This window comes from Rhinatrema bivittatum, chromosome 7 (genome assembly GCF_901001135.1).
Source record: "Rhinatrema bivittatum chromosome 7, aRhiBiv1.1, whole genome shotgun sequence".
Taxonomy (NCBI): Eukaryota; Metazoa; Chordata; class Amphibia; order Gymnophiona; family Rhinatrematidae; genus Rhinatrema; species Rhinatrema bivittatum.
The window spans coordinates 52,025,098-52,039,384 of NC_042621.1; the positions used below are offsets into that span (position 1 = coordinate 52,025,098).

Below are 14,287 nucleotides of genomic sequence, written 5' to 3' on the forward strand. Positions count from 1 at the left end.
TGTATCGGCCTGACAGTCAGGTGCAGAGTGTCCAACAAAAGATGGATTTGAGCTAGCAACTTCCGAATTCGAGCTTCTAGCAGGAACACCTTGCCTTGCTGCATGTCGAACTGAACCCGCAGGTATTCCATCAACTGAGTAGGCTGAAGGCTGCTCTTGGCTAGGTTCACCACCCAGCCAAGCTCCTGCAACAAGGATGTCATCTTGCGAGTTACTAGGCAGCTCTCTTCCAGCGGTTTGGCGCGAATCAGCTAGTTGTCCAAATATGGGTGTACCAGGATTCCATCCTGTCTCAATGCTGCCGCAACTACCACCAATACCTTGGAAAAGGTTCTGGGAGTGGTGGCCAGATCAAAGGGCAGCTCCCGAAACAAAGTAGTGCCCTAGAACTGTGAACCGCAGGAAGCACTGATGCTCCAGTCAGATGGGAATGTGAAGATATGCCTCAGACAGATCCAGAGAGGTTAGAAATTCCCCCGACTATACAGCCATCATCACGGAGCGCAATGTTTCCAATGTGAAAATGCCTCACTCACAGACGACGGTTGATGCCTTTGAGGTCCAGAATAGGACGAAAGGAGCCCTCCTCCTTTGGCACAACAAAATAAATGGAATATTGCCCCATATTTTCTTGAGATGCGGGCACTGGTACCACAGCTCTCAGACTGAGGAGCCTTGTCAATATAACCTCCACCGCCTGCTTCTGCGGGAGTGGCAGGGAGACACCATGAACACTTCCCTGAGGAACACTGTGAAACCGCAGCGCATATTCCTCTCAGATCACCTCCAGGACCCATTGATTCGATGTGATCTAGACCCATCTCTGATGAAAGAGAAGCGACTCCCTATCTCTTGTTCACGGGGGTAGGTCATCAAGCCTTCATTGGGAGGGTAGGGAGGGACCACCACCCGAGCCTGCGCTTCATCTGGGCTGTCGGAGATGTAAGGCCCGAGACCTACCAAAGAGCCGAGCCCTAAGAAAAGTCGTTCCTCTATAGGGACGAAAATGCCTGGATCTTCTAAAACCACCTCTCATGACAAGGGAATGCTGCACCTGCCTCTTATCTTCCAGCAAATGAGGAACCCTAGATTCACCCCACTTACAAATCAGTTTCTCTGACTCCCTGACAAACAAGAGCAATCCGATAAAAGGCAATTTAGTGAGATTAGCCTTGGAGGTTGCATCGGCTGACCAATTTCTCAACCATAATTGGCACCTGGCCACCACAATCAAAGCCACCCCTCTGGCCAAAGTGTGGACCAAATCACAACCCGCATCAGCCAAAAAGACAGCAGCTGGTTCCATAACTGACCTGGGATTCACTCCAGAGTCATCAACCCCCTGGGAGAGAAGCAAATGAGTGAGCCACCAAGGAACAATAAGCAATCTGCAGGGACATTGCCACAGCTTCAAACACCTGCTTAAAGACAGTCTCAATCTTTCTATCATGACCATCCTCTTCAAGGCCATTCCTCCTTCCACGGGAATAGTGGTCCGCTCGGAGATTGCACACACCAGGGCATCTACCTTTGGAAAAAGTAAGCGCTCTCTCATCACTGGGTCCAGAGGGTATAGGCCTTCCAAAATCTGACCTCCTTTGAAATTAGCTTCTGGGGCACCCCACTCAAGATCAATCAATTCTTGAATGGCTTCTCTCACAGTGAAAAAACAAGATGCTTTACACAAGGAAATCAAGAGAGGATTTTTCTTCGGCTCAGAAATAGGATCTGCCCCAGGAATTCAGAGCATGGTCAAGGTCTGGGAAATCAAGGCTGGCAGTTCATCCCTGTTAAAGAACTGCAACATAGTTCTATACAGTTCCAATCTGGGAGGGGGTGGGGGGGAGGGCGGGTATCCCCATCCTCAAGAGGCAGGATCGGTGTCATCATCCATGCTGTCCAGATCTCCAGCCAGAGGAGCCGCTTTCGCTTGTGGGGTACTCCGGCGCAGAATAGAAGGTCCAGGCAAGGTTCCCACCTGAGCCTCTGCTCTAGGATCATGGAACAGAACTGAGGACTGTCTCTGAAGAAGAGTTTGTAAGCCCTGGAAAAATTCTACCCAGGAAAAAGTAGAAGCATCCAGATTGGGAGGTACCTGAGGTAGCTCAGTGAGTACCTTCCCATGCTGAGGAACCAGTTAGGGGAGTTCCTAATTTTGGGTGACTCGCCAGAATGATGGCTACTGCCTGGAGACAATACCCTTAGTCAATAAACATACACATGGTTACTGTGACTCCAACATCACTCTAAGATTCAACAGCATGAGGAAATGTGGAAAAAAGGATTTGCACTCACAATGACGGGAGTAGCTGGCTTGTTACGGCGGTTACTACCCCAAACCAAATATCCAGATTACTACCTCCACCTTCCTCTATTCCTGATGCCTTTCAACTAGCTTGATCACTCCATTCTTATACTTCACTTTCAATGCATATCCAGCATAGTTCTCTGCTTCAACAGCAGGGGAAAAGAAAAACTGTTACTTCACACATCCAGCAGAGCTCTCTGCTTAAACGGCAGGGGAGAAGAAAAAAGGGTTCGCACTCACAAAGCGGGGAGTAGCTGGCTTGTTACGGCGGTTACTACCCCAAACCAAATGTACCTGATACTTCACTCTCGACGCATATCCAGCATGGCTCTCTACTTCAACGGCATCGGAGAAAGACTGATACATCACGAATTTCCAGCATAGCTCTCTGCTTCAACGGCAGGGGAAAAGAAAAACTGATACTTCACGCATATCCAGCATAACTTCAACGGCAGGGGAGAAGAAAAAAGGATTCACACTCACAAAGCGGGGAGTAGCTGGCTTGTCACGGCGGTTACTACCCCAAACCAAATGTGCCTGATACTTCACTTTCGATGCATATCCAGCATAGCTCTCTGCTTCAACAGCAGGGGAGAAGATAAACAACCAATAAGGGCTGTATAACATAATCTGGGTAAAAACAAATAAGCATGGGTGTAGCTTGCTTATTGCGGCGGTTACTACTCCTACTACCTCTAACTAATCAAGCTAGATATTTCACTTGGATGCAGCTCCTCCACCGCTCTCTACATTAATGGCGGGGGTGGAAGGGAATTAGAACCAAGAGCTAAGAGAAACAGATAAGTATGGGAGAAGAAATGAGGGAAGCTTGCTGGGCAGACTGGATGGGCCATTTGGTCTTCTTCTGCCGTCATTTCTATGTTTCTATGTTTCTATATGTTTACCCAGACTCATAACCAGCTGGGAAGAACCAGGCTTAGCGAAATCAGAGGAAGACAATTCACCCCGAGCCTCCAAATAGCGCTGGCACAATTCAGCGGGCACTCCTGTCTGAGACGTCAGAATATGACAAGCAGTGCAAAGAAAGAGATGCTTAGGCATCTTAGGCACAGGCGCCATAATGGCTGACCATGTGCTGAGCAGCAGGTGGAGGCATGCGTCTAGCTGTTTTTTGGGTTTGTTTTTTTTAATGTATATATTTTAAAAACTTACCAGAGCTCAGCTTTACCTAGCTGAGCACAGAGATAGTCTCTGGCGGTGGGGGGAGAGGACATGAGCTATCTCCGCCACGCTCAGCTTCCTGTAGCTGCTGCCTTTCAGCTGTTCAAGCAGCTAAGTCCATGCCGGCAAAAACCAGCTACAGGACCAAGGCACATCTCTGAGAGACCACAGAAATCCCAACTGGGGGAGGGACCATATGGTATCATCGAAGGAGAGCAGGGCATTAATTTTCTTTCCTGAATTCTCCTTCTTAAAATTTAAGCAATCCCCAGTGGGGAGATGCACATCCACCATCTGCTGGAGACTGAGAATATTGGCGGGCTGAGGTCACTGTAGGGGTATATGTACTGTGATGTCAGCTTGCTCTGTCTTCATCTGCTGGTAGGAGTGTATAACCCACTTGGGTTCTGGATTCATCTGACTGATGCTAAGAAATTTCCTTTTATAGGTAAATGCGAGATATATAAAATTCAGCAGACGGAAAAGGACAGCACTCAACAACCTTCTTATAACCAATGGCTTAGATGTATGAGGTTTCCATTCCCCATGCCCCCCATCCATTTCCACTTTTGTCAAGTATTTCTCTTGTTGTCACAGTGCTAGGTCCTTACCACCAGCTGCATTCACTTACCAGTCCTGCCTGGCCAAATAGTAACTGCACAGCAGTCTTGCAGGCACTCCGCCATGTAGAAGGGCAAACCTGATTCAAAACTTCAGTGACTGGAGAATCATCTCTGGGTGAAATTCCATTAAGGTCTCCAGCTTCCTTTATCAGCTGTAACATGGCATGCTAAAAGATATCAAACAACTTTTGTTATATATTATTCAAAACCAGGCTGTAATCACCATCACATATAGGATGCAAATATATTTTCTTGTGCATATTTTCATATGTGAAATATCATTACCATACAAGTCACAATGCTAAAGAACTTGGGATACCAGCAGGCCTGCTGCTGCTAAAGGGATGGGGCAGAGACATTTTTGGAAGGAAGGACCTTATCTTGTTACTGTCATAATTACACCTTGCATATTATTGGGGTGTTTTTGTTTTTGGTTGTTTTTTTAGCTTCATGCTTTTTGTTTTTGCACTAAGCTTGTAAGTACATTTGAAGGCATACAGCTGCAAAGAATGCCACTGATTTGTGGTTTCACGGTCTTGGAGACATGGTAATGACTGGCATTTACAACCAAGCTGCAGCAGCACAAGTACGCAGCTTAGCAGGAGAGGCCAATCCCGCAGTTTCAGTCTACCTGCTCCGTGGCACAGCAGGAAAAGCAAGACAACACTCAAAAAAGCATGCCTGCAAGAAAGTAAAAATAAATTAGCTATTTCTTAGCAAATGAATGGCAGTGCAGGCTCTGAGAAGCAAACAGCTTGCCATTTCATTTCTTGAATTTTCTATTTCACTCATTTTCCTCAGTGGTGAAGAAGCGAGAGAGATGCAAAACTGAAGCAAACATAACTGACTGCTCTCCACAGCGTGGCTGCAAAAACTAGCCATTTCTATGTCATCAACCGCGACTGAAACACCTTCAAGAAACTTGATTAAAATGTCAACCGCAGGAATTTTAATACCACACTATCCAAGATGTTGACAAAGTGGTGCAATTTATAACAAACAGAAATTAAACTACTTGGGAGAAAAAACACAAATAACCAAGGTGAAATAAATCAAACTGAATCGCACTTACTGGTTCCAGTGATAGGAAGTTTTTGGTCAATATGATTAATTGGCCAGAAGAGACCATTTTCTACTTCTAAGGCAGATTTTAAATTCAGTTGTCAAAAATGAAATGCAAAAATCCCTCAAAACTTTTCAACACACAATAAGGCATATTAATATGTATAGGTTTTCTGCAACTGCATTTTTTTGTTTAACAGATGTTTTTCTACTACAGTAAACAGGAAATTAAGATTAAACCGGAATTGAATGGGAAACTAGATAAGAACTGTAAGAAAAATTACTGTTTTCAGCTTCAGGTTTTCTGCTGCAGACTCGTTGAAAGAAATCCCCTTCAGGAAGTGGGATCCAATCTGAACAGGTACGGTGGGAAGTTCGCACTGAATGGGCTGAGATGGAGTCTGTCTCCTTCCTGCCTGCTGAGCCTCGGCTTCGTTACAGCACCCCTGATAGATGAAGTATCACAGCCATGAAAGAAAATCAGCTACTTGGTATACTCAATCCAAGCCTGATCTAAAGAACCAGATAAACATTGTTGCTTCTCCCTGTCCTAACCCTGCCTCTGATCCCGCCTACTTTGCCCACAGGAAGATGTGTTGTTGAACATTTATTTACCTGTATAGAGAGTTGTGGGTGACTTTCAGGCAGTCTATTTTGAAAATTGTTCTGACAATAAAACAATCTGTACAAAGTGACATACAAAAAATGGCAAGTCACCCTACCTGCAAGCTTGCTTCAATAGCTTTTGGATTGCAGTGAAAACCGGCCTTCATTGCATATTCACAGTGGCCTAAACTCTCCAAAGCCATTTTATAAGCCTGAAATTAAATAGAAAGAAGGTTTCAAGAAAGAAGATGCAAAGCATATTATCTTACACTTACTGCAAAGGTTACTACTTCTTCTTGGTGTTATTCTTGATGCCTTTCTATTGGTATGTTCCCATATCAAATCAAAAATCTTTTTTCAAGTTACATTTATTATGGTCTTTGAAGCCATTTCTTTTGGGCTGCAATCATTTTAACACTTTCTTTTTTTCCGAAGTCTTCCTCAATCTTCAGTTCATGCATTGTAGCTGTTTCAGAACTCAACTGCTCAGTTGGTATATCCTTTATGCAATCACGTCACTCCTGTCCTTGGCCACTAGCTTCTTGTGATTTGGAGAATTCGATTTAAGATTTTGCTCTTTACGGCGATCCATTGTTTAGCCCTGCATTGCTTCAATTTGATTTAAAGATGTATTGACCGGCACACTCTCTTCAATCCTCCTCACAGTCCCTTTTTGATGTTCCCTCTTTGAAGAGGTTTGGTTAACTGAGTCCCAAAACAGGTTGTTTGGAGTGGTGGGTCCTTTATTTTGGAACAACCTTCCTGTCTTGCTAAAATCTAAGATAAGATTTCTTCAGTTTCGAAAACTTCTGAAAACATTTTTTTTTCCAAAGCATTTGCTGATTATGCATAATACATTTTTCCTTTTGCCTGGCTTTTTCTGAGCTTTTCTAGCAATACACAGTTGTATTCAGTCACTTTATCACAAACTGGTTGTCAGGGTCAAATGGGGTGATGTTCACTTCATATGTTTACTTAGAAAACACCTTTCTGCCTTCAAGGTAGGAGTATGAATGTGTTGAAGGCTACCTATTGCTCTCCTAACTCGTACAGTATATTTTTTTGTGTTGATTGTATTTCTTTCTTTTTCAATTTAAATTTGTTTTGTGTTTTACAAAGAAACAAATACTAGCGTAACAATTCTTACCATTCAATTACGGCAGAACAGAAAGCAGTATTTACAATTTTCCTTAATAAATCCCTCTTTCCTTTCCCTCTTCCACCCATTCCCAAACAATATCACGTTAGGTAGGAGAGATGGGTTACAAAAATTGAATGTAATATAAAATCATACGAACGCAAGATATAATCTCCCTAATAGAGGAAAACCTATTGCACTGAAGAAAACATTTCAATAAGAAATTGGCTTTTGTAAATAATTTTTCCACTTTACATATGAATCCCATATCTTTTCAAATCTAAATATCTTATTCCATTTTTAAGTGATAATCTTTCCCAGACTATAAATTTGATCCAGTTATTTAATTACATTTTGCATTGGGGGACATACTACAGCTTTCCAATGAAATGCTCTCTCACATCTCGCTGCTAGTTATCTGTTGTACTAAAAGTTGGGTATGTTGTTCACATTCTGGATTTGGTATATTTAACAATGCATGCTTAATTGATGCTATGCACTTTAAACCCAAGATATATATATCTTATATATTCTAAACAATATTCTATTATAACACATTCATCATAAATGATAAAAAGAACTCACCATGCTATATCCCCCCTCTTCAATACAGACAAAGGCTTTATGCAATTTTTTTGGTGTCATATACCAACATAGCAAAGCTTCTTTATATCCATTTTCAAGCAACTCTGATGATATCGAGCTCTTACTAGTATGCAGAAAGATGATATCCTATTCCTCTTCAGTAATGATCTCACCAACATCCCTTTCCCAAGCCTTAATATGTATTTTTTTAGATAATCCCTTTAATAGTATCAGCAGATGAGCAAATGCTCTCAAACAAAAATTTGCCTCTACATAATTCCTCTTTAATTTTATTGGTGCATAAAAAATGTGTTACCTCTGAAAATAAAAATATGTTATTGGGATTGGACAAAATCCTATCCCCTAATGTCCTCAAATCACACCACATCTCCCTTTTTCCATAAATGTTCCATGTAGTAAACCTGGTAGAATATCAATATTATGGTATAATGCAGTACTATAAAAATATTCTTTTTCCTACCAAATTAATATGCCATTGAGCCCAAATTTTCAGGGTATCAGAGGTCGTAGAAGGCAAAATCTGAAGTGATCTCCAAGCCTGTTTAGGATGCCAGGCTAAGGCTTTGAGGCATAATTCCCACCAACTCTTGTTCTAGTCACCCATTGCTTGACATCTCTCTCGGTGCCAGTCAACAAGCTCTCAGTTAAGACGCCACATAATACCAGGTGATATCTAGCACACTTAACCCTCCTCTCAATTTAGTAATAAACATCATCCGATTTGCCAGTCTGAGAAGTCTACGTTTCCAAATAAAGTTTAAGATACTCTTCTGCCATAATTTAAGGAAGTTATGAGGAATATGGATCGGCAACGTTTGAAAAAGATAATTCTGTCTAGGGAACGTATTCATTTTAATTGTTATGATTCTTCCCAGCCAGGACAATCCAATTCTATCTCACCTTTCCAGATCCAGCAATTTTTTTTTTTAAGTAGCAGAACAAATTGAAATAAAAAAGGTCCCCTAATTTCCTTTCCAAATATATATCCAAATATTTTATATACTGTTTAACCCATTCTAATGGGTATATTTGTTTTAGTTGTTGGACAAATTCCTGGACTAAAATATTCAAAATTTCAGATCCGTCAAAATAAATTTTAAAACCGGAGACTTTGCTGAAATTATGCAAGATACTACATCTGCTAAGGAAATTTCTGGGTCAGTGTTAGCAAAATGTCATCTATAAACAAACAACTTTGTAAGAAGCTTCCCTGAGCTATACTCCTCGAACCACGCTAGCTGTCCGGATTCTGGTGGCCAAAGATTCCAAAAATATAGCAAAAAGTAAAGGGGCTAAAGGGCACCCCTGTCGAATACCTTGTGCCATTGGAAAGGAGTCAGAATACCCACCATTTACACAAGCTCTTGGTTGATCATACGATTTTTTTTATCCAATTAGTGAAAAAATGACCAAATTTTATCCTGCCAGTCTTAAATAGGAAAGGCCAATGGGCCATATAAAAGGGCTTTTCTGCATCCGCAGACAAGAGAACCAAAGAGATTTTCTCTTTGCACCCACCAGATAATATCCACAATTTTACATACGTTATCCGCTGCCATTCGGTTAGATATAAAACCAGCCTGGTCTTTGTGAATCAAGCTATAAATAACTTTTTTCAATTAGTTTGATAAAACCTTAGCTAGAATTTTAAGATTTATATTTATTAGAGAAATAGTTCATGATCTACAGAGTGAAGGATCTCTTCCAGGTTTACCTAGAATAGTTATACCCGCTAGGTTGGAATTCTGAGCCAAGGATCCTTAATTTCTTAAAAAGTTAAACATCTTGGTCAAAGGACAGACTAAGTGGGTCATTTATTAAAGGCTTATCGCTCGCAAATTAGGGGGAGGGGAGGAGTCGGGGCGGAGTCAACAGTGTCTTCGCTGCAGGCGATAATGTTACTAACATTATCATCAGTAGTAGCGCGCCAAATAGCACCACCTTTCACGGTGGCGCTATTCGGTGCGAAAGCCGGCAGCCGGCGCACTGCAGTGGTGCGAAGGCTGCAGGCTTTCGCAGGCCTGCCCCCCCCCCCCCCGCCCCCGTTTTCGCAGGATTCATCATTCTGCGAGGAATGATGAATTCAGGACTAAGTTTGTTACACATACTTTAGAAAAGTTAGCAGCAAAACCATCTAATCCTGGGGCTTTACCCACTTTAAGATCCTCAATAACCTGCAGTCACTCCAGTGTTTGTATTTCTTGTTCTGAAAATTGCTGCTGTCCCTCAGACATTCTTCAAAATATAAGGGACACTGTTCACTTTGATTTGAAGAATCTATAAAACTCTTTTTAAATTGAAAGACAACATTTTTAGAAATCATAATCCCCACTCCTGCATATTTCTCTACACGTGATGCAGCAGAAAGATATCTATAAGGGAAATCACTTGAAGACAAAACATATTCGTATCATTTTTTAAAATGAGTTTCCTGAATCAGTGCTATTGAAACATTCTTAGAATTAAACTCCCTCATCAACAACTGCCTTTTATAATAGGAATTGAACCCTTTCCCTTTAACAGGTAATACTTTAAAAGTAGCCATGGTTTAGATAGTGTGTTTACCCATAACTGCCTTGCATTAGCAACCACTAGTTTTCCTAAAGGAAAGAAAATAATATCCTACATTCATTAACACATAAATCCACTTTACCCAAAAACAATTTCCCCTAACTCTTCAACTATTCACCATTTTTAATCCAACTCTTTCCCATCCATCACATGTAAATCAGTTGCCTATCACCCACCTCTAACAATCTGCCTAAACCCTTCCATAGATCTCCACCCAAATCTAGGGAAATAAACTAGACACCCACACTTACTCCCCATCCCAAGAGGCCCATTAGATATATATTACTATCACAAAATCACTGTGCATCCTTACAACTCTCAACAAAAAGGCCCCAAAGTAATAATAATAATAATAATGATGTTACACAGCTCAACTATAACTGTGTCATTACTACAATCTAGCAATGCAGGCATAACAAGAGTCACTCTTGTACAAACCAAAAGTGGAGTACTCAAAAAAAGCAATAGTAAGTCACTTGTCACACTGGTTTCTCTGATGCTATGGGAACTTGACTGTCTCTGCAATCTTCCTCCCTTTTCGACTCACTGCCGAGGCCTCTCATCTCGCAGTAGTGACGCATTTGCTGGAGGAACAGCGCTTGTTATTTTAAAACCAGATTCCCTCAGAGATACAGCTTCTGGAACATTATTCACTTTCAATGTAATTCCCTTCACAGTAAAAGCAATCCCAAAGGGATAGAGTCAGGGATATCTGCACCATTCTTTACGCAGCACTCCTGTGATCTTCCGGAATTCTTGGCTTTTGGGCAAAGTAAGTGGGGATAAATCAGCGAATATGGTTACTGCGTATTGCTCCCAGTGCCAAGACGCCATCTTTCTTGGTCATGTACAGATGCGCTTTTTCATAGCAAAACCGTGAAAGCACACCACAATGTCATGCAGTTTATTGCCCACTCTGGCCCAAAGCTCTGTGTGCTCATGCAATAGCAATCACGCATCTTTATCCTCCGGCTCTCAACTCTTTGCAAATGTTTTGTATAGTCACCTTGCAGTCAGAGTATTCTGGGGTCTCTGGCATCCCTTGAAACCATAAGTTGCACCGTTGAGCCCAGTTTTCCATATCCTCACATTTTTCAGATAACTCCATATCCTCACAATTTTTCAGATAACTCCAAATGTTTTGCATATAAATCCTTACCTTTAGCATTCAGATTATAAATTAAACCAGCATGCGCATCCAAACGTATGTCATTTTCTTCTCCACGTCTACCGAGTTCTGCCATGTCCTCCCCAATCTCCACCATCATATTTAGGAGATCCTGCATATTTGATTTAATGTTGACAAAACCACTCTCGGAACTCCACTCTCGATGGCAAACCTGATTCTGCAGATAGTTGCATATCAGGTACATCCTTGTGGTTTTCCCTCTGGTGAGCCGCGGCCTACATCATCATCCACGTTGCTGTAGGTTTCACAGTTTATTTTGGCATAGGAGAATTGTTTTAAGTTTGCTTTTCGCTTGGAAGTCATATCAGCCTTTTAGTGAGCGAAAGAGATGCCAAGCTATGTCTTCCAAAATCAGATGCCAGTGATATTAAAGAGATTGGGCCTCTCAGAACTGGGAGCAGAGACTTAGGAGTCCATTCGAAATGATGACATCACCGCTTCTCTGACTATTTCTTTATTGTCCTGTATGTCATGTTTAACACTTTTTGGTTTTATTTTTAGTGTATTGTCTTATTTTGACTATGGATTTAATAGTGTTATCCTTGAGAACTGCAGATTGGCAGGCAATGTGTGTTAAATAAATACTACTCACTTTTAGAATGCTACTTGACGTACATAGCACCATACAAATAAACATATGGAGAAAGACCCTGTTCAATAGAGTTTATAATCTAATCAAGATAAATGGACAGGCCAAGAGAGAATTGGCAATTTCATTTATTAAAAAGCGCAGTTGCTTACCTGTAACAGGTGTTTTCCTAGGACAGCAGGATGTGAGTCCTCACAGATGGGTTATATCATCAGATGAAGCCTGGCACGGAAAACTTTTGTCAAAGCTTCTAGAACTTTGACTGGCACACTTGAGCATGCCCAGCATGCCACTATCCACACGTCCATGTGAGGTCCCTCGTAAGTCTCGTAATATAGCAAAAACATCACGAGTGAAAACTAAACAATAAAACACAGGAAAATCCCAACTCCGCTGGGTGGCAAGCAGGTTTCCTGAGGACTAACATCCTGCTGTCCTAGGAGAACACCTGTTACAGGTAAGCAACTGTGCTTTCTCCTAGGACAAGCAAGATGGTAGTCCTCACAGATAGGTGAATACCAAGCTCCAGGCTGTTCCTGGCAACAACGAAGACCAACAGGTACTGAACAAGGTGCCAATGGGCACAACAACCACCGTGGTGCTGTTCAGTAAGGAGACAGTCTGTTCCCAACCAGGGGGCTTAGGAAGGAAGAGTTGGGTTTAAATCTGGAAAAGATTGTGTAGGACAGATTGGCCGAATCTACCGTCTTGTTGGCCATACTTGTCTAAGCAGTAATAGGTGGCGAGCGTGTGCAGAGAGCTCCACATTGCAGCCCTGCAGATTTCGGCAATGGGAACTGCCCGTAAGTGGGCCCAGACGCTGCCATAGCCCTCACAGAGTGAGATTTAATTCGGCCTCCCAGCTGGAGGCCTGATTGCACATAGCTGAATGAAATGCATAATAACAATCGAACATAAGAACATGTCATACTGGGTCAGACTAAGGGTCCATCAAGTCCAGCATCCAGTTTCCAACAGTGGCCAATCCAGGCCATAAGAACCTGGCAAGTACCCAAAAACTAAGTCTGTTCCATGTTACTGTTGCTAGTAATAGCAATGGCTATTTTCTAAGTCAACTTAATGAATAGTAGGTAATGGACTTCTCCTCCAAGTCTGCTAGCCAGTTGGATAAGGTCTGTTTACCCACCGCAAAGCAGAGTTGCTTACCTGTAACAGGTGTTCTCACAGGACAGCAGGATATTAGTCCTCACATATAGATGGTAGTCCTCATATATGGGTGACATCATCAGGATGGAGCCCAATCACGGAATACTTTTGTCAAAGTTTCTAGAACTTTGACGGGCACCTACTGGGCATGCCCAGCATGGCACTAACCCTGCATCCAGCAGGGGTTTCCCTTCAGTCTCATGTATAGTAAAAAGTGCGAACTAAAAATAAAACAAATCGCAAGCCTACCCAACTCTATGAGGTGGCGGGTGGGTTTCGCGAGGACTAACATCCTGCTGTCCTGTGAGAACAGCTGTTACAGGTAAGCAACTCTGCTTTCTCACAGGACAAGCAGGATGATAGTCCTCACATATGGGTGAATAACAAGCCGAGGATGCCCGCACATTTACCAAACACACCCAAAGACATGCAACAGGCACAAAAACAGGGGTGGTTCTTTGGATAACGGGCAGCCTGAAAATCCCAGCGGGCTGTAGGACGAAAATTGGGTATTAAGCTGAGAATAGATTGCGCAGAACAGACTGGCCAAAGATAATCTTGTGTGCCAGTCTTGTCCAGGCAATAAAGGGCTGCAAAGGTATGGAGAGAACTCCACGTCACAGCTTTACAGATATCAGTGAGAGGTACAGAACAAAGGTGTGCTACAGACGTTGCCATTGCTCTAATAGAATGCGCTTGTAGTGGAAGGCCTGCTTGTTGGTAGCAGAAGGAAATACAGTCTGCCAGCCAGGAGGACAGTGTCTGCTTTCCCACCAGGATTCCCAGCTTAAGTTTATCAAAGGAGACAAAGAGCTGGGTGGATTTCCTATGGCCTGCAGTGCGTTCCAAATAAAAGGCCAGTGCACTTTTGCAGTCCAAGGAATGCAGAGCCCACTCACCAGGAAGCGAGTGGGGTGGGCAGAACTATGGATTGATTTAAATGAAACTCAGATACTACTTTCAGTAGAAATTTAGGATGAGTTCGAAGGACCACCCGATCATGAAAAAATTTTGTGTAAGGGGGGTAAGTAACCAGCGCCTGTAGCTCACTGATCCTGCAAGCAGACAATGCAAGAAGGAAAAGGTCCTTCCAGGTGAAATGCCGTAACTCGCAGGAATGCAGAGGCTCAAACAGAGGTTTCATGAGTTGCGCTAATACCACATTAAGGTCCCAAGCAGGGGCCAGGGGACGGAGAGGGGGCTTGAGGTGAAGCAAGCCCTTCATGAAGTGCACTACTAAGGGTTG

General features: G+C 42.5%; 1 protein-coding gene across 2 annotated transcripts in view; it reads right to left on the minus strand.

The window, feature by feature from the left end:
- The window catches only part of KIAA0355 (KIAA0355 ortholog), a 288,245-nt gene that overhangs the window by 73,736 nt on the left and 200,222 nt on the right, over positions 1 to 14,287 (minus strand). For both annotated transcript variants that reach the window (XM_029608369.1, XM_029608370.1), the window contains exons 5-7: positions 5,898 to 5,993; positions 5,460 to 5,621; positions 4,122 to 4,280 (exon numbers count right to left, since the gene is read on the minus strand). In XM_029608369.1, the coding sequence (XP_029464229.1) occupies positions 4,122 to 4,280; positions 5,460 to 5,621; positions 5,898 to 5,993 (417 nt within the window). The remainder of the gene's footprint in view (positions 1 to 4,121; positions 4,281 to 5,459; positions 5,622 to 5,897; positions 5,994 to 14,287) is intronic.